Here is a 23,956-nt window from a genome sequence, read left to right as displayed (position 1 = left end):
GAGGACGAGCGCTCAACTTCTGGGGAGGTCTCCAGGCATATTAGGTGCCCCAGTGTCAGGGAAAGCTAATTTTGTGGAGAATCGCTCTGATAGCAGCAGCAGGACGGTGTAGCGCAAGGACAGAGGCATTTTTAAGTACCTTTATGAGGGGATTGCTTCAGCGGGACAGGCCGGTTTTTCTTTTGTTCCCACCAGGAGTTTCATTTAGAGGCAGGAACAGCAGCCATCTTGAGGTATGGAAGAGAGAAAGAGGGTGAAAAGGCATCTGCACTGAGTCCCCTAGAGCTTAGATCAGCCGGCCCTGTACCAGATGGAGCACATTTCTAGGCTGCAGCTTCTATTTCCCAGTGTTTTTGTGTTCATGGCAGCAGTGGAGGTTTTCACAGGTGTGATTTTTATCTATCTGCTGCAGCAGTCTGAACAAACGTAATCTGATCTTGGATTCCATTCAACTACTATGGGCATGGGTGGCTCGAGAGAGATTGTCTCTGGCACCCCTATACTCAAAAAGGAAAGCATGGGATCCTAATTTTCCTCTGTACTAACAGTTTGAGTCCTAAAGTTTTGGGGTTCGGGCAAGTGTTTTGGGGTTTTTGGGCCCTAAGCACAGTACACCTACCTCATCTTCTAGCGGGCTGTATATAAAAAAAAATATATATAGAGAGAGGCTAACGTTGATAAGGGTCTGCTGGCTTGCATCAATTTTGAATCTGATGGCCCTATGTGGATGTTTCCAAGGGGCTCAGATTGTGAGGAGTTTTGAAGCCCTTAAGATTTTTAGTAGCAGGCTGCAAGATTGCTAAGGAGGTTTTGAATTATCAGGGTCTCTACTGGACCCAGAATTCCTCCGTGTTCGCTTCTTTAGGGAGAAGGCTTCCCCTGTGCCTCAGTAGAGAGTTGGCGGGTAAGGGGCATTCCCTGTACGTACCAGGATCAGTCCAGACACCTGGGTTGTGACTCCGCACCAGCAGATGGAGACAGAGCAAAACTTGTCGGGCACCCCCACATATAGTAAGGTGCCACCCACAGCTCGTCAGTCTTACTCTGTCTCCAGCAGATGGGGCAGGTCCACCCACAGTCTCTGGTGATCCTGGTTAGTTAGTTAGTCAGGAGATATAAAAAAAAAAAAAAAAAAAAAGTAAAGGGAATTTATTTATAAGGCAGTTGAGGGGTTTTGTTTCAAGAAGATCCCGTCCAGGTCCTGCAAGCCTCCCAGGGGGGTTGAAAGGTTCTGAGGGGACCATCCCCCCCTGGTTGAGGCCGCTGTTGAGGGCTGAGAGCCCGGCCCTTTCTGGCAGCAGCGTCGGGGGTTGACACCGGGGAGCCCGGTTCACTCACCCCCGTCGGAGAGGAAGAATCAGGACCGGGGCCAGCAGCAAGTAAAAAAAAAAAAAAAAAAAATTTTGTTGTTCTTTGCTTTACGGTGCCGGCCGGTCGCTCTCTCTCTCTCGCTCGCTCCTGGTGTTCGCGGGTAGTAAAGGGGGGGGCCGCCGTATCGCCGAAATTTTGGTTTTTTACTTGCCTTGCTGTCCGGCCGCGAGCCGCTGCACAGGGCGCGAATGCCGCGTGGTTCCTCCTGCCGCTCGTGCGGCTCGGCGCGCTCGCGAGTGTCGAGGGATGGGCTCTGCTCGACTTGCGTCTCGGGGGGTGAAGGACCGTCCGAGAGCGGTCGGGGAGTCCGGACTCGGCCGCTGCGTTCGCCGCCGCGAGACGGACCCGAGGCCGGAGGCAGCTCAGAGCCGTTCCCGCTTAGCGCGGGAACGGCGGCCATCTTGGACACGGTTCGTGAGGCAACAAGGAAGGCCGTGGAGCAGGCCGCGTTGCCGCCTGCACTTTCCCCGCAGCAGCGGGCCCCCGGGGGGGGACGGATCGCCGGCGAGTTGCCCTTCGGAGGAGGCTTCCTCGGATTCGGAGGCCTCCTTATCTCCCGGTATCGCGGGACTATTGCATCAATTGCTGAAGTACAAAAGCTCAAAACGGAAGAGGAAGCCCGGCAAAGCCGGCCATCGCAAGAAACGGGCGGGGGAGGCCATCAGGAGGCCCGCGGACCCGCCCAGGGAGCGTCGGTCCTTGAGGGGGATTCCCCAGGACACCGAGTCGGATTCGGTCTCGTCGGCAGGGGACGAGCCGGACGAGAATCCGAGGGGACCGGACGCGCCAGCCGACCCGGAGGCGGGAGGCCCAGGGACGGCCAAGGGAACGCCAGCCGTAGAAGGAGACGACCCCAAGGTCGTCAGGTTGTTCAGGAAGGAGGAACTGGCTCCGCTGATCCCGGCCATTCTGCATGAAGTGGGAGTAGATGCCCCCCCGGTGGCGTCTCGGTCGGACGCTGCTAGGTCAGACGCCAAGATGGATCCTGTGCTGTTAGGCCTAACGGGACCGGCGGTGGCTTTTCCTTTTCACTTCTCGGCGACCGATATTCTATTCCGAGAATGGGATACTCCGGAATTGGGCCTGAAGGTCAGTAAAGCGATGGATAAGTTGTATCCCTTGCCGGAGGACGCTCTGGAGATGTTACGTTTTCCCAGGGTGGATGCTGCGGTCTCGGCGGTGACAAAGCGATCCACGATTCCAGTTACCGGGGCTACGGCTCTTAAGGATATCCAGGATCGAAAGCTCGAAGTGCAGCTCAAGAAGGTTTTCGAAGCGTCAGCCTTGGGAGTCCGCGCGGCTATCTGCAGTAATTTTGCGTTACGGGCCGGGTTGCGCTGGGCTCAGGTGCTCCAGGCCAACGCAGGGCTTTCGGGAGAGGAAGCTACACAAGCAGATCACCTAGAGGCGGTGATCGCTTATAGTGCGGACGCGATGCATGACCTTCTTCGGACGTCGGCCAGGGCCATGGTCTCGGCGGTTTCGGCCCGCCGGTTACTGTGGCTACGGAATTGGGCGGCGGATGGGTCTTCGAAGGCTCATCTGGGAGCCCTTCCGTTCAAGGGGAAGCTGCTGTTCGGTAAGGAGCTGGACGACCTGATGCAGTCTCTGGGAGAGAACCGGGCGTTCAAGTTGCCTGAGGATAGGTACCGAAACAAGACATCCTTCTCAGGTAGGGCCCGTTTTCGGGGTCCACGGAAGTCACGGCAGCAGAGGTCGTCTGGGCCCGCCTACCGAGCTGGCTCTGGTTCCTCGAGAACATCTTCGTGGTCTCAGTCCTTTCGCGGCAGAAAATTTGGGAGGCGAGACGGTCCCGGATCCGGATCGGGGCCGAAAGCCTCACAATGAAGTAAGGCTGGTCCGTTCCCGGCCGCCTGCTCCTCCGGCTGTGCTGCACGTGGGAGCCAGGTTGGAGCGTTTCTACGGGGAATGGACCAGGATAACGACGGATCAGTGGGTCCTTTCCGTGATAAGTCAAGGCTACGCGTTAGATTTTGCAAGGATGCCAGCGGACAAGTTCTTGGTCTCCCCTTGCAAGGGTCGAGGCAAGCAAGCGGCCGTCCGGGATACGCTGGAGCGGCTGCAAGACCTGGGAGCAGTAATACCCGTTCCCCCGGGACAACTCCGTCGAGGAAGGTACTCCATCTACTTCATTGTGCCAAAGAAGGAAGGTACCTTCAGACCCATCTTAGATCTGAAAAGGGTCAACAGGTGTCTTCGCGTTCCACGCTTCAAAATGGAAACGATTCGGTCTGTGATCGCCGCTGTACGGCCAGGAGAGTTTCTAGCGTCCTTGGACCTCACGGAGGCTTACCTACATATAGGCATTCGGCCAGACCATCAGCGGTTTCTACGCTTCTGTATCCTGGGCCGGCATTATCAGTTCAAAGCTCTCCCCTTCGGCCTCGCCACCGCTCCACGGACGTTTACAAAGGTAATGGTGGTGGTGGCAGCCGAGCTTCGCAAGGAGGGGTTCCTGGTGCATCCCTACTTGGACGACTGGCTCATCCGGGCCAAAACGGAGAGTCAATGCCGACAGGCGGTCGAAAGAGTCCTGCAACTCTTGCGTTCTCTCGGCTGGGTGGTCAATCTCGCCAAGAGTCGCCTCGTCCCCACCCAGACGCTGCATTACCTGGGAGCGCTATTCGACACAAAGCAGGGCAGAGTGTTTTTGTCCCAGGAGCGGGTGTGCAAGCTTCAGAGCCAAGTACGCAGGTTGATGTCCCTGCGGTGCCCATTGGTCTGCGATCATCTCATGGTGTTGGGATCGATGGCGTCGACGTTGTCCCTGGTTCCCTGGGCGTTTTGCTCATCTACGGCCATTGCAATCCGCATTGCTCTCCCGCTGGCGACCAGTGTCGGGGGATTTTCACATGCCACTTCCACTCACGGATCCTGCGAGATCCAGTCTACAATGGTGGCTCAGCTCAAGCAATCTGACCCGCGGAGTGTCTCTGCTCATGCCCACCTGGACAGTAGTCACTACGGATGCCAGCTTATCCGGCTGGGGAGCGGTGTGCATGGGTCGCTCGGTGCAGGGACAGTGGTCCACGGCTCAGTCACTGTGGTCCATCAATTGCTTGGAGACCAGAGCGGTCTTGTTGGCGCTGCAGTCCTTTCTCCCTTTGGTTCGGGGGAAAGCAGTCCGAGTGTTGTCTGACAATGCGACCACAGTGGCGTACATCAATCGACAGGGAGGAACGAGGAGCCGGGCTGTCGCGGAGCAGACGCGGCAACTGATGCACTGGGCGGAAAGACATCTAAGCAGCATCGCGGCTTCCCACATCGCCGGCGTAGACAATGTCCAAGCGGATTTTCTCAGCCGACATCGCTTGGATCCCGGGGAATGGGAGCTGTCGGAGGGAGCTTACCACCTCCTCTGCGAGCGGTGGGGAACGCCACACATGGATCTGATGGCCACCGCTCAGAACGCCAAAGCCCCGCGGTTCTTCAGTCGAAGAAGAGAATGGGGAGCCGAAGGGGTGGATGCTCTGGTCCTCCCCTGGCCCACAAACGTTCTGCTGTATGTGTTTCCTCCTTGGCCTCTGATAGGCAAGATTCTTCGGCGCATAGAGATGCATCCCGCAGAGGTGGTCTTGATAGCGCCCGAATGGCCACGGCGTCCGTGGTTCGCGGACCTCCTCCAGTTGGCACGGGAACCTCCTCTCCGGTTCCACGGGGAAGCGGCGCTCCTGCGGCAAGGGCCCGTCTGTTTGGAGGACGCGGATCACTTCTGTCTCGCGGCCTGGCTTTTGAGAGGAAACGCTTGAAGGATAAAGGATATTCGGATGCGGTAGTAGCCACATTGCTGAGTTCTAGAAAGCGGTCCACGTCCTTTGCCTACGTTCGGGTGTGGACAGTGTTTGAGGACTGGTGTAGAGCTCGGGAGCGGGATCCTGTGCGGCCCTCCGTACCGGATGTTCTTGCGTTTCTTCAGTCTGGCCTTGCAAAGGGGCTGTCTTGCAGTACTCTTAAGGTCCAGGTGGCGGCGCTTGGGTGCCTCAGAGGTAAGGTGCGCGGAAGGTCCTTGGCGCAGCACCCGGATGTGGCGCGTTTTCTTCGGGGAGCCAAACATTTGCGGCCGCCTTTGCGTTCGCCATGTCCTTCTTGGAATCTGAATTGGGTTCTTTCCGCTCTGTGTTCATCCCCTTTTGAGCCTCTGAGACGGGCGACGCTTAAGGACCTTACTCTCAAGACGGTGTTTCTTGTGGCAATTGCGTCGGCACGGCGTGTTTCCGAACTGCAGGCGTTGTCTTGTAGGGAGCCTTTCTTGCGCTTTTCTGCGACAGGCGTCTCGCTAAGGACGGTTCCTTCCTTCCTTCCTAAGGTGGTTTCAGCTTTTCATTTGAACCAGACGGTTGAGCTGCCCGCTTTTCCGGAAGGGGAGCGGTCTGATCCTGAGGCTAGACTGTTGAAAAAGCTAGATGTCCGCAGAGTGCTGCTCCGTTATCTGGAAGTCACAAATGCTTTTCGGGTTTCGGATCATCTATTCGTTTTGTGCTCGGGGCCAAAACGTGGTGGGGCAGCTTCCCGTACCACGATTGCGCGCTGGCTCAAGGAGGCCATTGCTTCGGCGTACATTCTGAAGGGGAAGTCTGTTCCTGCGGGTCTTCGGGCTCACTCGACGCGAGCACAAGCTGCATCGTGGGCGGAATCTTCCCACGTGTCGCCACAAGAGATTTGCAGAGCAGCGACTTGGAAGTCACTGCATACGTTTGCTAGACACTACCGTGTGGATGTTCGGGGCCTGGATTCAGGGGGTTTCGGTGAGAGAGTTCTGCGAGCGGGACTCTCTAGTGCCCACCCTCGGTAATTCAGCTCTGGTACATCCCAGGTGTCTGGACTGATCCTGGTACGTACAGGGAAAGGAAAATTAGTTTCTTACCTGATAATTTTCGTTCCTGTAGTACCAAGGATCAGTCCAGGATCCCGCCCGTATAGTCTGTTTGGTTGGGAGTTCTGCAGAAGAGAGTCCGCTCGGTTGGCACTCTATGTTTGTTTTCTTGTAAGTTGGTTGAGGCCTCTGGTTCTGGTAGTTCTGATCCAGCCGGGGGTTCTGTGGATTTGGCCTGGGGTTTCGGGCCATCTAGTTAGTTAGTTGAAGTTCAATGTTGTGCTTTGACATTACGTAAGACTGACGAGCTGTGGGTGGCACCTTACTATATGTGGGGGTGCCCGACAAGTTTTGCTCTGTCTCCATCTGCTGGTGCGGAGTCACAACCCAGGTGTCTGGACTGATCCTTGGTACTACAGGAACGAAAATTATCAGGTAAGAAACTAATTTTCCTTTTCACATATTCCCTGGTTTGAATGTAGTTTGTATATGAGGTGCCCCCGTATGAATTCTTCCCTTGCGGGGGCAGCTCCTGAGGTAACAGTATCCTTCTCGCTCCCTCGATGGAGCCATACTGGCTTTCCTGGTTTCTCAGTCCATTGCATCCTGAGGAATCTGGGAGAGAAACGTTTTCTAGTATTAAAAAAACAAAATAGAACAAAAAAAATCCCCTTGGTTCTTTTGGTCAAAGAAGACTGGTAAGGGTAGCAACTCTGGTTCCATAGAAACATAGAAATGACGGCAGAAGAAGACCAAACGGCCCATCCAGTCTGCCCAGCAAGCTTTCACTTTTTTTTTTTTTTCATTCTTATCTGTTATTCTTGGCCCTTATTAGTAGCTTTTTGGTTTTAGTTACCTTCCACCCCCGCCATTGATGTAGAGAGCAGTGCTGGAGCTGCATCTAAGTGAAGTATCTAGCTTAATTGGTTAGGGGTAGTAACTACCGCAAAAAGCAAGCTACTCCCATGCTTATTTGTTTACCCAGACTATGTAATTCAGTCCTTGTTGGTTGTTGTCTGAATATAAATCCAATTTTCCTCTTTCCCCCCTGCCGTTGAAGCAGAGAGCTATGCTGGATATGCATTGAAAGTGAAGTATCAATCTTATTTGGTTTGGGGTAGTAACCTCGCATTGAAGTTTGGGGTAGTAACCTCGCAGTGAAGTTTGAGGTAGTAACCTTGCAGTGAAGTTTTGAGGGGGTTCATCCTCCAATACAGAAATAGGCGGACATGTATCTCAGTTTTATTGAAGGTGGACCCATATCACTTCAGACCAATGGGTGATGAAAGTGACAGGCAGCTATGCCATTGAAGTTTTCCAGTCACTTACGGATGCTTTTAAAGATGAATTGTAAAGCTCAACACATGCCGAAATTAAGGAATGCATGAATATGTTAGGTTGGCACGTGCTGAGCAGATTTTTAAAGTAGTTTTTATTCGTTACTTCAGGGTTTCAAATTAACCAGAGTCACCAATAGTCACAACATGTCAATCAAAAATTCATACCAATCAATATCCTCATTTAAACCAAATAGGGTTAATGGGGTTTATTAGTGACTCTGGTTAATTTGAAACCCTAAAGTAATAAATAAAAACTACCACAATACTCGTCTTTTGTAGAAATAAGGAAATGATTGGATAAAATGGTGAGTTCCCCTGAAGCAGAGAGCAGTTGAGTACGCTCTTGAAACACTGTCAGCGTCGGGTGTCGACTGTGGTCTTCGCTTATATAAGCATAGTAATTTCATTTGAACAAGAGGAATTGAAGATGTTTTTTGATACAAAGAAATAAAAAGTTTTATTTGAAACTAAAAATATCAAAAAATGATTGAACTTGATTCAGGTGAGGTTTTCTGCTGGCGTGTAGTTTCTGTGTAGGACTCTATAGCAGCCTGACTTGGTCCGTTTTCCTAATAGGAGATGTATTGGTGTCTTAAGGCCTGGTGTAATATTTTCAGAGACTTATTGTACTTTAAAAGTGTGATCTTACATAAAATGCACACATTTACTTGTATTTAGTTTTAAACATATTGTATGGCTGTCATGGAATTACATTTTAAAATATGTGGCGTTTATGGCTCTCTCAGCCAAAAAGGTTCCTGACCCCTGCCCTAGACCAAATACCATCTAAATCACTACTTCTAATACCGGATTCTATCTCTAATATCTCTAAATATCTAGCAGATATTATCAACTGCTCACTCTCATATGGAATCTACCCGGACGCTCTCAAACTGGCTACTCTCAAACCCATACTTAAGAAACCGAACCTGGATCCGGACGACCCTAACAATTATCGCCCTATTTCTAACCTACCTTTTGTAGCCAAGATCATCGAGAAAGTGGTAAATAATCAATTAGCAAACTATCTGGAAGAACACAAAATTCTCCATCCGTCACAATACGATTCCGGAAATCACACAGCACTGAAACCCTCCACATTTCACTCTTAGATCATATTTACTTGGGCCTCGACAAAGGACACTCCTTTCTGCTTGCACTTCTTGATATCTCCGCAGCGTTCGATACAGTAAATCACTCCACCTTATTAAATCGGCTATCAGATATAGGAATCACGGGATCTGCTCTCAAATGGTTTGACTCATTCCTTAACAACAGAGGCTAAAAGGTTAAAATCAATAACAAGGAATCACCACGCACCAACTCTCCACTCGGAGTCCCCCAGGGCTCCTCCCTATCTCCCACTTTGTTCAATATCTGCCTCCTCCCTCTCTGCCATCTGCTCACTACTGTAAAACTGAAATTCTATATATACGCCGACGATGTACAAATTTTGATCCCCGTAATTGACTCATTGGCAACAGCAGTCAAGCAATGGGACACTCACCTGCAAACAATCAACCTTCACCTTACAGGCCTTAACTTGGTTCTTAACACCGCTAAGACAGAATTACTACTTATCACCCCAGAAGACGGTCTTCACCAACAACAACCATCTAATATCATCCAAATTTCACAAGCCAGAGACCTTGGAGTCATAATTGATAGTCACCTGAACTTAAAGAAATTTATAAACAACACGACCAAGGAGTGCTTCTACAAATTACAGGTGCTCAAAAAACTCAAGCCTCTACTATTCCACCACGATTTCAGATCGGTTCTGCAAGCTATCCTGTTCTCCAAGGTTGATTACTGTAATTCTATCCTACAAGGTCTCCCAACATCTACGACAAGACCCCTCCAGATGCTTCAAAATGTGGGGGCAAGAATCCTAACAAATACTAATCGGAGAGAACACATTACACCCATACTAAAAGATCTACATTGGCTCCCAGTTAATTTTAGAATACTTCACAAATCACTTAATATCATTCTCAAAAGCATCCACCATCAGACCCCCCTCGACCTTCTCCACCCGCTAAAACTACACTATACGGCTAGGCCAACAAGGGAAGCTTACAAGGGATCCCTACATGCCCCCCCCCCCCCCCCCCAACCAAAACAGTGCACCGATCAACCATCAGAAATCGGGCATTCTCAACGGCAGCCCCCTCCATCTGGAATGCCATTCCTCCAGACCTTCGGCTGGAAACCTGTCTCCTAACTTTTAAAAAGAAACTCAAGATGTGGCTGTTCAGTCAAGCCTTTTCCTGTGCTTAAATTCAGCTTCAGCTTTACCACTCAGAATCTAATCCAACACTTCATCTTCAACCCCTAAACAAGCACTAAATTCTCATAATATGCCATAGTACAGAGATAGGCTATACAAGCATCCCCACACGTATTTAGGTATTAGTACCTATTGTTTTATACCCGCATTTTCATTTCCAACTCCCAGTTGTACTCCCTTGTTTTATTGTAACTTTTTTCTTTTCCTCTAATTATTGCCTCTTGTTAATTGTTACCGTTATTGTTAAGATCTTTGTTCTCTGTAAACCGAGTTGATTTGATTTGTATCAAGAAAGTCGGTATATAAAAGCTATAAATAATTAATAAATAATTTGCAATTGCGAAATCAGAGTCCTTGGAAAATCAGATTAGGGGGAAGAATCTCTGGCTCTTGAATTTCCCAGTCTCTAGATTATCAGCCTATGAATTATTTAAAAAAATATCTAATTGAAATACTGCTTTTTCTGAAGATAAGTACCTATTTTGTCTAAAATGTTCCATGTATCTAAATACAGGATAATTAGTGCCCCATAGGAAGGTGGACTAGATACTTTGGTGATGGACAGTCCTCCATTATCAGATTTTTCAGAGTCATTTGTAGATACTATTCCTCTTAGAGCAACACTATTAGTGTTACAGTTTTGGCTGCAGTGCAACCGCCTCACCACCAGGGGTCCCTCTAGTGCTGGCTTTCCGGACAGGCCCAGTCCATCTTATCTGTCCACTCTGTGCTCTGGGTGTGTCCTTATAACCCTGCCTGACAGTTGCCTCGGTGCTTCGGCATCGAGCTCACCTGGGCTCCCTGCTCTAGCCTTGCGCGGCCTTCGGGCCTTTCCTTGCCTTGCGCGGCCTTTGGGCCTTCTTCCTTGATTTCCATACCTGGCCTACGGGCCTCCTGGGTGTGTGTGGCCTACGGGCCTTCTGACCTGCCTTGCTCCGCTTATGGTGTGTGGCCTACGGGCCTTCTGTGTGTGTGTGGCCTACGGGCCTTCTGACCTGCCTTGCTCCGCTTATGGTATGTGGCCTACGGGCCTTCTGTGTGTGTGTGGCCTACGGGCCTTCTGACCTGTCTTGCTCCGCTTATGGTGTGTGGCCTACGGGCCTTCTGTGTGTGTGTGGCCTACGGGCCTTCTGACCTGCCTTGCTCCGCTTATGGTGTGTGGCCTACGGGCCTTCTGTGTGTGTGTGGCCTACGGGCCTTCTGACCTGCCTTGCTCCGCTTATGGTGTGTGGCCTACGGGCCTTCTGTGTGTGTGTGGCCTACGGGCCTTCTGACCTGCCTTGCCCCGCTATTGGTGTGTGGCCTACAGGCCTTCTGTGTGTGTGTGTGTGGCCTACGGGCCTTCTGACCTGCCTTGCCCTGCTTACTGTGCCCTGACCCAGCCTGAACTTAGACTCTGCTCCTTGCCGCCTGCTCTGACCCAGCCTGAACTAGACACTGCTTATTGCTGCCTGCCTTGACCCAGCCTGGAACCAGACACTGTTTCTGCTTCCTTTCTCTCTCCACCTGGAGCCACCCTGCTGGGTGGTGTTCACGCCTCCTGACCGGAGCCTAAGCGTAACAATTAGTTTATTTTTGTTCCCAGCAAGATAGGGATGCAATTTTTCAGAAGGCCATTAAAAATAAGAATATTAGCTTTTGTGGATATAGAGTTCAGGTTTTTCCTGATGTATCTCATATAACCCAGCTTTGTAGGAAGCAGTTTTTGTAACTTAGACAAAAGGTCTTGGACCTTGGTGCCACTTTTTTCTCAAATATTCATGTAAGTGATTAGTTTTCAAAAGAATAATTTTATGTTTGTGGTCCCGTCTCATCTTGAAACTTTCATCAGAGATAAATCTGTGGTGTAATGAAATATACAGATAGACAAAAGTATTTGTTTCCAGTGCCCTCCAAAGTTCAGGGCTGGGTATATGAGAACATACATAATAAAATCAGGTTTATAACACAAAACACATATAACATAAATTAATAACAAAGCACAACGAGAACATTCTGCAGCTTGAAAATATGATTTAGCTATAGGCCCAAGTAAGAAAAAAAGGCTCCCCCACAATTGAACAATAACTAGTTATCTTCAGAGAAAGCTACTTTAAATAAATGAGTTTTTAATGCCTTCTTAAAATCTTTAATACCTATTAGAGATCGTATTGAGAGTGGAAGCGAATTCCACCGAGAAGGGCCCGCTATGGAGAAAGTTCTCTCTCTTGTTGTTTTAATTTAATTTTTAATTTTAAAAAGGCTTATATGTTGCACAATCCAGTGTTCTAAATGGTTTACAACAAAACGGTCATAAATGGACAAACAATAATACATTAAATTCCTATCTCAAAGTTATAATTCTGGAGATGGCTTCCATATTTCGCCATCGTTGCTGGAGGTAAACTGGCATACTGTTGCCATAGATTTTCTTAGCTGTCATTCCCTCTTAATAAAAAGCTTGCCTGAAGAAATGGGCCTTCTATAGTTTTCTAAAAATAGATCCACAAGCCTGCTTTGTTAGGACTAATGGAATCTGATTCCATAAGGTTGGACCTGTTACCGACAGCATTTTCTCACACATCTATGTTGCTTGTCTGGCCAGGCAAGGGGAAGGGATCTCCAGCAGTGATTGAGAGGAGGAGCGAAGAGTTCTTGTTGTGGTATGTACTTTAAGAGTAGATGTGATCCAAGGGGATCATCCCATGACACTCATTCAAGGAAAGGAGCCTCTGAATTGACCTGAAGTCCAAGATAGGTTGTCTGACCTTCCCTGTATTGGAGACAAATCTCTTTGGCGAGCAGATTCAAAAGACAGTGGCTGAATTAAAGGACCATCATGAGACTCTCAAACAGCTCTCTCTGATACCTTCGGATTATCCTTCCAAACAGCCTTTCTGGAAAGACTCTAAAAAGTCTTTCTACAAACCAAAGAAGTCCTACCCGCCAGCAGCCAGATGTCGTTCTGCGAGACCATTCCTCAAATCACAATCTCGTCAGACCCAAAAAATAAAAGCCACAGACAGCCCCCCAGCCGGGCCCTGCTTCTAGCTTTTGACTCTCACGTAGAGAGCAGCCTCTAATGGCGTGGAAAACATCCGACTATTCATTGCTCTTGGAGCAGGAGGTCTCCCTCCTACTCCAGTCCAGAGAAATAGAACCAGTACCATTCCCTCAGCAAGGTGTCAGGTTCTATTCCCGGTACTTTCTAATACCCAAAAGATTGGGAGGCATTCGTCCAATTCTGGATCTACGAGCCCTCAACAAGTACCTCCAGAGAGAAAAGTTCAAGATGGTAACCTTAGGCTCGCTTCTTCCTCTTCAACAAAGAGGAGACTGGCTCTGCTCTCTAGACCTCCAATACGCATACACTTATATTGCAATAACTCCATCTCATCGCAAATACCTGAGGTTTCTCGTAGGCCCCAAGCACTATCAGTATCGCGTGCTTCCATTCGGCCTAGCGTCTGCACGACGAGTCTTTACAAAATGCCTCCTCGTGTTTGCTGCCTTCCTCAGGACTCAAGGTGTTCACATCTACCCCTGTCTGGGCAATTGGTTAATCAGGGCTCCGACTCAGCAAACCGCTTTGTCATCCCTACATCTCACCTTAACCACTCTAATTTCACTCAGATTTCTAGTCAACTACGACAAATCCTGCTTAGTCCCATCTCAAACCTAATCGTTCATTGTGGCAGACTTGGACACCTTACAAGCAAAGGCTTTCCTGCCTCGACAACAAACCCTCACTCTCGTGTCTCTGGCGCATCAGCTGCAGTCTCAACGCTCAATGACTGCTCATCGTTTTCTCATACTCCTAGGACACATGGCGTCCTCAGTTCAGGTCACCCCAATGGCTCGCCTGGCCATGACAGTCATGCAGTGGACCCTAAGGTCGCAATGGACTCAATCCCTTCAGCCCCTGTCGACCATTGTCCACGTTTCCGACTCACTCCGTCTGTCTCTCGCCTGGTGGACAAATCAAATCAATCTTCTACAGGGCTCGCCCTTTCAGGCGCCAAACCCTCACATAACTCTAACCACCGATGCTTCCAACTTCGGGTGGGGAGCCCATGTGGCCGATCCCCAGACACAAGGTTCTTGGTCTCCAGTGGAAGCCAAACACCAGATAAATTTCCTGGAACTACGAGCAATTCGATACGCTCTCAGAGTATTTCAGGATCGCCTGTCCAATCAAGTCATCCTGATCCAGACGGACAACCAGGTGGCCATGTGGTACATCAACAAACAGGGATGCCCAGGACCTTACCTTCTGTGTCAGGAAGCTGCACAGATTTGGGCGGAGGCCCTCTCCCACTCGATGTACCTCAAGGCCACCTACTTGCCGGGAGTGGACAACGTGTTGGCAGACAAGTTGAGTCGCACCTTCCAACCCCACAAGTGGTATCTAAACCCCTCAGTAGCGAACCCATCTTCCAAAAATGGGATTATCCTCAAATAGACCTCTTTGCATCACCCCAGAATTGCAAAGTAGGCAATTTCTGCTCTCTCACTCGCAGCCAACATTATCCACCAAGAGACGCGTTCTCCCTCTCATGGGTAACCGGTCTCCTATATGCATTCCCTCCACTTCCACTTTTCTCGAAGACTCTCGAGAAGTTATGTCAGGACAAGGGAACCATGATCCTGATAGCACCCCACTGGCCCCACCAGGTGTGGTTTCCAATAGTTCAGGATCTCTCCATTCGCAAGCACATTCCATTGGGAACAGACCCGCTTCTAATCACTCAAAACGACGGGTGCCTCCGCCACCCCAATCTGCAAGCCCTGTCCCTGACTGCATGGATGTTGAAAGGTTAATCCTTCAGCCGCTTAACCTTTCTGATCCAGTCTCCTGTGTCTTGATTGCTTCACGGAAGCCTTCCACGAGAAAATCGTATTCTTACAAATGGAACAGGTTCACTTCATGGTGCTCTTCTCAGGCTCTTGATCCCTTTACCTGTCCAATCCCGCAGTTTCTAGACTACCTCTGGCACTTGTCAGAGTCAGGTCTTAAAACTTCCTCCATCAGAATGCATGTCAGTGCGGTAGCCACCTTCCATAAAGGTATCGGGGTTATCCCTATCTCAGTACAACCCCTTGTAACACGCTTCTTGAAGGGCTTGCTTCACCTCAAGCCTCCACTGCGTCCTCTGGCCCCTCTCCAATCCTGTGAACTTCGCTATCTCACATGGAATGTGATTTTCCTTTTGGCAATCACTTCAGCTTGCAGAGTTAGTGAGTTACAGGCCCTAGTTACCTATCCGCCTTACACTAAACCTCTGCAGGACCGTGCGGTTCTTCGCACTCACCCTAAGTTCTTGCCTAAGGTAGTATCAGAGTTTCATCTCAATCAATCCATTATACTACCTACCTTTTTTCCCAGGCCCCATTCCAATCCAGGAGAGCAGGCTCTGCATACCCTTGACTGCAAACGGGCTCTAGCGTTTTACCTAGACCGTACAGCTGCCCACAGAAAGAGCACTCAATTATTTATCTCTTTCCATCCTAACAAATTGGGGCAGCCAGTAGGTAAGCAGACTCTTTCCTCCTGGCTAGCGGATTGCATTTCCTTTTGCTATCAGCAAGCAGGCATTCCACTTCAAGATCGTGTTAAAGCACACTCTGTGAGGGCCATGGCGACTTCAGTAGCACACCTACGATCGGTGCCGCTTCCTGACATTTGCAGGGCTGCCACCTGGAGATCTCTCCATACTTTTACAGCCCACTATTGCCTAGACAAAGCCAGAAGACAAGATTCCATCTTCGGCCAGTCTGTCTTGTGTAACTTATTTACAATGTGACGTACCAACACTCTTCCGCCTGCCCGGTGGGGTTCAGGATGCCCTCCCCCAAATTCTACCCCAAATGTTGTGCCTGTTGCACATCTTGGGTACATTTGGTGTATGTCCAGACATCCTCAGCTCGGTACTCACCCATATGTGAGGACTACCATCCTGCTTGTCCTGTGAGAAAGCAAATGTTGCTTACCTGTAACAGGTGTTCTCAAAGGACAGCAGGATGGTAGTCTTCACGAAACCCGCCCGCCACCCCGCGGTGTTGGGTTCGTTTTCTTATTTTATTTTTCGGCACTGCCTGTAGCTTTGTAACCAGACTAAAGAGGGACCCCTGCTGGCTGCAGGTTAGTGCCATCCTGGGCATGCCCAGTAGGGGCCAGTCAAAGTTCTAGAAACTTTGACAAAAGTGTTCCGTGATTGGGCTCCATTCTGTGATGTCACCCATATGTGAGGACTAACATCCTGCTGTCCTGTGAGAACACCTGTTACAGGTAAGCAACATTTGCTTTCCCCATGTACTTTACAACAAAGACATCTTAACATTTTAGTAACCTCCCTCTTGTCCAACTTTGAAGGTTTGGTCTCTGTGTCTTAATTTATTTCTTCCATAGAGCAAAATATGTTCATATATTTAAAACTAAAAAAAAAAACCATGTAGGGAACCTATTGCAAATTTATTTTAAAGATTGCAGGTTGGGTGTGAAACTCCCATATATGAGAACTGGTAGTTCTCTTTTCAACGACTCCCTAACTACTTGTCTGAGTTAATAAATTATTGGGTATTCAAATAAGAACATGAAATGAATTCAAACTGTGGGACACTAGGTTGGTGACCTTGCATGCCATTTCATGTCCGGGTACACAGTTTTCGTACAGCCATATGGGTGCATTCAGACTTTGGATATTGGTGGAGACTTCTAAGGAAGCATGGCACTTTGTTCAGTTTGGATTTAGGATTGCAGCCTTCTCCATGTCCATCCTTGTCAGGTGACAGGAAATAAAATAAAGCTCACAGGACCCATCCGTATAACCCACTTTCTGGAGTTATTTCAGTATTGTAGAGCATAATTGTTGCTTTCTTTATTGTCCCACCAGACCAGCCCAAACACATGACTTTTGCATCCCTACTAGCAGATGGAGATGGAACAACTGTTTTGCTGAAATCTCCTCTTATAGGGGGGCACTGTGCCACCTGCAGCTCTTCAGTATTTCTCTGTTGCCAGTAGATGGTATAGGTGCAAGAATCTGCAGCCTGGAATATAGGGAACCACTTGCTCCTTAGGGGTTCATTTTTCTAGACAACCCCCTGGTTTGAGGAGGGAGGGGGGTGTCAGTAGCCCTTGTCTTGCTCCTGTAATGTGGAGGGGATTTGATAGTCAGAGGTGTTTGGTTCCCTCACACCAGATTTCACTGTTTGATCCCTTCCTACTAGATCCTCTGAAGACTACACCTTTCAGAGTATGCTTCCTTTTTATTTCTGTATTGAGAATTAGTTTTAGAGAGCAATAAAGTGGTCCAGGGGTTATTAGGAGGAAAGGAATTAGAGGTCTGGGGCAACAGCAAGAATATAAGTTTGTGGTGGGGAAGGGATCAGAGTTCCAGGGTGGGAGTGGGCAGTAACTTTACTACCTCAAGCACTAGTCTAATGGACCTGTGCATAAATCCTACTTCATCTTGTGGTGGGGCAAATTCTGCTCTGTTTTCGTATCCCTTCTATGCACTCTCTGTTTTGCTTTCTATATCCTTCTGATAACGTGTTCTTCAGAACTGAAAGCAATTCTTTAGATGGAAATTTGGTTCTGTTTAATCCCCAGATGCTGTCATGTACTTGATGCAGTTACATTGAGTGCCTTTTTTTTTTTGTTTCAGGATCAGCATAGACTTTTGATGAAATTTCAGGGCCTGGTGGTGAAACAGTTAATAGGTCAGAACAGGAAAACTGGAGAAGGGGAAAAAGAAGACACAGAGGACAAGAAGGCCGAGGAGGAGGATGGTGTGGAAACTGTTCGAAAGGAACTGCAGGAACTCGCAGTCTCTATTAAGGATCTAGTTTTCAAGCCCAGAAAACAGTCTATAACAGAGGACTAGATTTGTATTTAATGTAAACTCCACAGCTCCTTTAAGCAGCCATAGGATTTCTATTTTATTTTTTCAGTTCAACACAGGAACGTCCTATTCTCAGTTTCTCCCTTTCCTTTCCTTGTGAAGGATTAAAGCAGATGGTTCTTTGCTTGGCACTTAGCTGCTTTCATAAATGCTGTCATGTAATTAAATGTGAGCTAAGTCTTATTGGTTTCTTATAACAAAACCAGCTATGTAACAAGTGTGCACAACAAGTAATTACTACCATTGAAAAGTACTGATGATGGCGTTACACCATGATAGTGAACTCTTAAAAGTTTTTTGTTTTTTTTAATATTGACATACCAAAGATGGATACATAAACCTCACTGGCACCTATTTCAGTGTTACTTTTTTTTTTTTTTAAATCATATCTACATTATTATAACAAAAAGGAATCAAAAAGGTTTAACAATAAGAATTTCTGATTAATCTATGCAGTATAAATATAGGGAGTGGTATCAGAAAGCTGTGCCTTAATTCAAATTTGCAGCCTTATGCCATGCAGTGGGCTTTATGCTGTGTGATAGCCAGCATTCAGAGGTAATCATTTATAATCTCTCATACTGCATCATTATTTAAACCTTTATTGAATAAAAATGTATATATCAACTCAGTTTACTTTAGAGAAAATCTCAGTGTATATCTGTCTACAGAATAACTGTATATAAATATAAATAAATTATAAATATATCTCTTAAAAAAAAGTAAAAGTCTCTCATTTTTCCTTATAAAAAAGGTATAAAAATGCCACCTTCTCTTGGCCAAAATCTGAGGTTACTGGCTTGAAAATGTCATCATACAAGCATTATATGACTGAAAACACAAAAAAAAAGTCATTTTAATAATAATATGTCGGTGCACTTCCAAAAAACAGCAGCAAGTTCAAATCATTTTTAAGAATGGAAGGATCGGCCTTACACCATCTTCAGAAACAGCTATGAATTGTAGTTTTAAAAAAATTGCCAGCCTTGACACGATGTTTATGCTACATAGTTATTGGAAATTGATATTTTTAAACCTTTTTGATTCCTTTGTTTTATTCTATTGACCTTGTGAGGAATCCATTGCTTATATAATTTTTGTTGTGACTCGTACACCAATTACATCCCAGGAGACACAGTAGCTTCCTGCATTTGTTTATGGAGAAGCTACCTTGTTTTCTTGTAACATTATTAAAGTTTCTGACCATTGCATCCTTTGTAAAACTGCCTCAGACAAGAAATTCCTGAAATGCTGCTAGAAGAAGTGGTGCTACCACATAAACCATGCCACCAAATTACAACACAGCCAGATAAAACAGCTGCCTATATGGTTATGCATATATATTTTGGCTGAGAGTAGAATTCAATTAGGTATTTTCATAGGTCATTATTACATGAAAATAGTGCAGTTCCCCCACTTTTATTTCAGTTCAGGAAAGAGTATGAGTAAGAAAACCTTGTCAAAGAAAGTGTTTTATCTGTTTTTGTGCGGTTTCAGAAATATAAATAATGCTTGGATAGCTTCCCGTAGAAGATGGTAAGTTAACACGTTACATCAAAGCTGTTGTTATGTACTGCCTGTTTCTCCTGTGACTGCACAATAAAGCATCCTGCTGGAGATTATATTGTCTGGAATTTGATAAGAGCTTCAGAGATGTATAAGACATTTTTTCCCATAAAATGTTTTTTGCTATCCAAAATTATACCTGTATTGAAGCAAAGTAGTCACTGCAAAATACTGTCATTCCACACACTTGCTCTGATTACAGAGGGTTAGGGTTGACCATACAGCTCCATGTCAAGGGGCGCAAGCTGAGCCAGTGAAAGTTTTGCCCCATTGCATGCTTGTTTTCTTGTTTGGGTTTGTTTGTTTTTAAAGAGAGATCGGTTAGAAAACCAGAGCTACATTTCTCTGTATGCAATGGGGCAAAACCAGGATAGGCTGGGCCTATCCCTGTTGGCATGGAGCCATATGGTTATTCTTAAGGATGGATAAATGTGACCAGAAGCCTGTATACATTTTACATTGATAGAAAGCCCATCTTACACCGAAAAAAAAAATAAATCTATGGTTTCCTAAGTACATTTGAATAAAAATACACCATTTTGGTTTTAAATATTTTTATTGCAAGAAAACAAAACAAAAACCATCTGCCAATGGAAGTAGCAAACATGTTGGCCTTGAAGGGGTTAGATGAATTATTCAGATATCTTAACTGCTATTTATTATTCATAAAGCGTATAAAACAGGGTGTTTACAGACTGCCATGCAGTACCACCCTCTTCTTTCAGCAGTCTGTGGCTAGGGTTACTACTCAATTAACTTCCACGGAATTCACTGCACCTTGCCTTAGCAGATTTGCCATAGGATGCTATAGATTGTCAGAAGATTGAGAAGGCAACACTGTACAAATAAAGAAATTCAATTAAATTCAAACAGTGCTGTAAAATAGATTGCATTATATAGCATCTTTCTTTTTGCCATGCCATTGAAATCTCCTCGCCGAGACTTCCAGAAATAGTGCTGTCTCTCACTATGATCAGTCAATTAATATTTGCTTTTTAGTCAGCAAATGATCCATTTCCTTGTATCATTTGTACTAAACTAATTATGCCAATGTGTAAAATGCCTCCTGGTTTTATTAAAAACACTTGTGATTTTTATGTGTACTTAAGGCCCTGAAAAGATTTTCATGTCTCATGGTGTGTTCTATTTTTGTAATTAAAAAAAGACAATTAAAAACTTGATGCTAGAGAGCTCACTTTACCATACCAGCTGTGTTCAAATTGTACAATCAAAACCATTTCAGGCCTTATAAATAAATATTTGTACATAATTTCATAATTTAGTTTGGGCTGTTCTGTAATAATCTACAAAGTAATCATGCTGCATTATTGAGTTTTTATGTGATTGTCCCTTCTGTAACAGCCTTCACTGCCAATCAGTAGCCTCCAAATGTATGTAATATCCTGTGCCAAGGATTTGGGGCATCTAATGAAACATAAGGACAATTATCATGGTAGAAGCCATAATCTGGTAGACTTGCTTTTGGAAATTGCAGTTTACCTTTTTTTTTTCTGAACTCATGGCTTCTACTGTTAGATAATGTTTACTAAATGTCACAGCCAATTATTCTCTTAGTGGGATGCCTTCCTGCTATCACAGTAGCCTGCTGCATTTGGGAGACATGGGTTCTAAGTCCTAGATATGACTCCTAGTCATCTGACCAGGAGTACTGTGGAGTAGGAATGTGCAGTCATTTTTTGTTTGTTTTGCAGGTATACCTTTTACACACACAATTGTACTAATGTGCATAAAGTCAGATTTTATGCCTATAACCCCTCTTCTAGATGTAGCAATTGTATGACAACAGTGCTTAGTCCATCCTCAGTCTCACTAAACTCTAGCGTGGATTCTCTGAAAGAGTGGGGAGGTTTGACATCCCTCCAGAGCCCAAAGGTGTTGTGTCAATCTCTCTTCCTATGGGTGTTTGATCAAACTCGAGTCTCAATCCTGGTGGGTACCAATAAAAGATGGGGGCAGATTTTCAAATCCCTACACGCGTAAATCCTCCTGGATTTACGTGCACCGGGCCTATTTTCAAAAGGCCCGGCGGGACGCGTGTAAGCCCCGGGGCTTGACAAAATGGGCAGTCCGGGGCATGGGCGGGCTGTGGGCATGGCCAGAGGCCTCTCCATGGCTGCTGAGCCGGGGGATTGCGCACCGGCAGTTGGCCGGTGTGCGCAAGTTAGGCAGGCGTAACATGAAATAAAGGTACGGATTTGTGTGGTTTTTTTTGGGCTGGGGAGCGGGACAGGGAGGGGAAAGGAAAGTTCCCTCCTTGGAGGGAATGGGGAATGCCAGCTGGTCTCCCTGAAGGCTTGGCGCATGCAAGGTGCAATAGTGCGCACCGACCCCTGATTTTATAACGTGCGCGTACCTTTTAAAATCTGCTCCTTTGTATTCATGAGTAGGGTGTTCCAAAATAAAAGTTTATGGTTCTGATTGTGTAAACTTCTCCTGCCTGAAACTCTGGCATGGGGTCCCGATTCCTCCCAGTTGGTATCCAATCCTTTTCATCCCAGTTCTTGTAGGTGATTGAGATTTTTCATTTTGAAGGATCCAAAAAATACTGCAATCAGAGGAAAGGTGGCATGCTCAGTCATAACACAACACTGCTACCTACTGGTCAGAATGAGAATGCACACATACTAGAGTCTGAAGGGAGCTGCTGTTTATAATCCCCCAACTGAAGGCTGCGGCTGCAATTGCTGGTCTATGGTGGGAGATGGTCCTTAAAATAATCCCTTCTTTCTCTATCCCTTCCAAAAAAAAAATTATAAACCTTTTAGGGGATAGACATGAACATGAAACCTACAGAAGTAGTGAGGAAATTGCCCAAAAAAAAAAATCACTTCTGATTATTTGATTTTATAAGTATTCAAATTGCTCTTTGCTGATAGTACTTGGGGAGAGAAATCCCAGCCCCCTCTGAATCTTACGGGCAGTGCACAGGAGAGTGGCCATTTTTATAGCCACTGCTAAAACTACCACCACACAGACATTTTTTTTAAAACTGGGTGGCACTTGGAGTACAGTAAAATGCATTGTCTTGAAATGGGCAAACTGCAGAAAGTGTGCAGCTTGGCCTATGGAAACTATAATTGTTGATCCCTTCCTTGCTCTAATAAGAAATCTTTATGAGGTTATGATAGCATACATTTCAAATACTACAGAATGCAGCTGCACACCTTATTTCAGGGAAGAACCAGAGGGACCACATAACACCCATAATGATCGATCTCCATTGGCTTAGTATTCAATATTACATCAAATACAAAACCGCAATGATGGTCCAAAAACTATTAAGAGTGGATTCAATGCCTTGGGTGAATGCACTGTTATGAATTTATAATCCAACTTGACCCCTCAGGTTATCACAGAGGGGCCTTCTCAATAGTCCCTCACCTAAATTGGATGCGCATTCTCAGTCACAACTCCCATGATCTGGAACTTCTTACCTGCGGCATTATGGCTAATGGACTGTTTTAAGACATTTAAATAGATGCTAAGGACATTCCAGTTCCAGAAGGCTTTAGCTGAGTGATTTCTTGGCTTTGTGGCCCTTGGCTGATGTATATATATTACACGGGGCAGTGAGATACAGCAGGAAATCATAGGGATGTGCAGAAGGAAAAAATTCATTTTGATTCTTATTCGTTTCACCAGGACCCATATTCGTTGCATTCCTTTCATGGGGGAAAATCGATTCATTTGATTTGTTTTCCGTTTTCCCATTAAAGTCAATGGGGGACGTATTTGCAGCCTATCTTTGGCTGCAGAATTGGGTTTTCTTATCAATTCTGATGAAACTTCTGGGGAGCAATCATCAGAACGAGAAAAGAGCTCCAAGGTACTTAGACTGTGGCAAAGTGGCACCAAAGTGGCATGAATAGCCTAAGGCACTGTAAAGGGGCAAAGGGGTACCAGGGGTGGATAGAGTGCTTTAACAGATTTATTTATTTATTTATTAGCTTTTTTATACCAACATGTTTATAATAAACTGAAGGTAGAAAATACATGGAACAGGTAGGGGGGAATGGACAAAAAGAAGAAGAACAAAAATAAAAATATACAAAGAGATTGAACTAGATAATTGAAAGAAATAGAGGGAGAAATGAAAGAGTAACTATATCAATGCATATTAGAGGGAGAAACGAAAGAGTAACTATATCAATGCATATCAAAGGGGAAGTTAACATGATGAGCAACGAGAGAATGTAACAATATATATAAGTATTACAAGCGTAGAGAGTTGACATGGTGACAATAAAAATAAATTAGGGTGAGAAATTCTATGGCAATGGGATAAAGGGGCAGGGCCCTAGTCAAGGTAAGCCTGCTTGAAGAGCCAGGTCTTTAATTTTTTCTTGAAATTAAAAGTGCAAGATTCAAGACGGAGATTCGTGGGTAGTGAGTTCCAGCAAGTGGGGCCTGCAATGGACGGGGCTCAAGCCCTTGTGGAGGAGAGGTGAGCTTTCTTAAGAGATGGGATGTGGAGAGTGCCTTTACTGGTTGCTTTGGTGGGATGGATGGAGGGTTTCCAGTGGAAGGGCTCAACTAGCCTGTTTGAATTGTGTTTGTAGATGGATTTATGTATAATGTTGAGAGTTTTGTAAAGGATGCGTGATTGGATCGGGAGCCAATGAAGATCTTTAAGGATAGGGGTGATGTGATC

At 46.3% G+C, this 23,956-nt stretch overlaps 1 protein-coding gene across 2 annotated transcripts in view; it reads left to right on the top strand.

Moving 5' to 3' along the window:
* Nucleotides 1–20,474, top strand: part of UFL1 (UFM1 specific ligase 1) — a 195,768-nt gene extending 175,294 nt beyond the window's left edge. For both annotated transcript variants that reach the window (XM_029595397.1, XM_029595398.1), the window contains exon 19: nt 17,482–20,474. In XM_029595397.1, coding sequence (XP_029451257.1) covers nt 17,482–17,700 — 219 coding nt within the window. In that variant the 3' untranslated portion in view covers nt 17,701–20,474. The remainder of the gene's footprint in view (nt 1–17,481) is intronic.
* Nucleotides 20,475–23,956: the final 3,482 nt, after the last annotated feature.

This window comes from Rhinatrema bivittatum, chromosome 3, assembly GCF_901001135.1.
Source record: "Rhinatrema bivittatum chromosome 3, aRhiBiv1.1, whole genome shotgun sequence".
NCBI classification, from domain to species: Eukaryota; Metazoa; Chordata; class Amphibia; order Gymnophiona; family Rhinatrematidae; genus Rhinatrema; species Rhinatrema bivittatum.
Note: the sequence above shows the minus strand (reverse complement) of the source record. Positions and strands in the feature narration are given on the sequence as shown.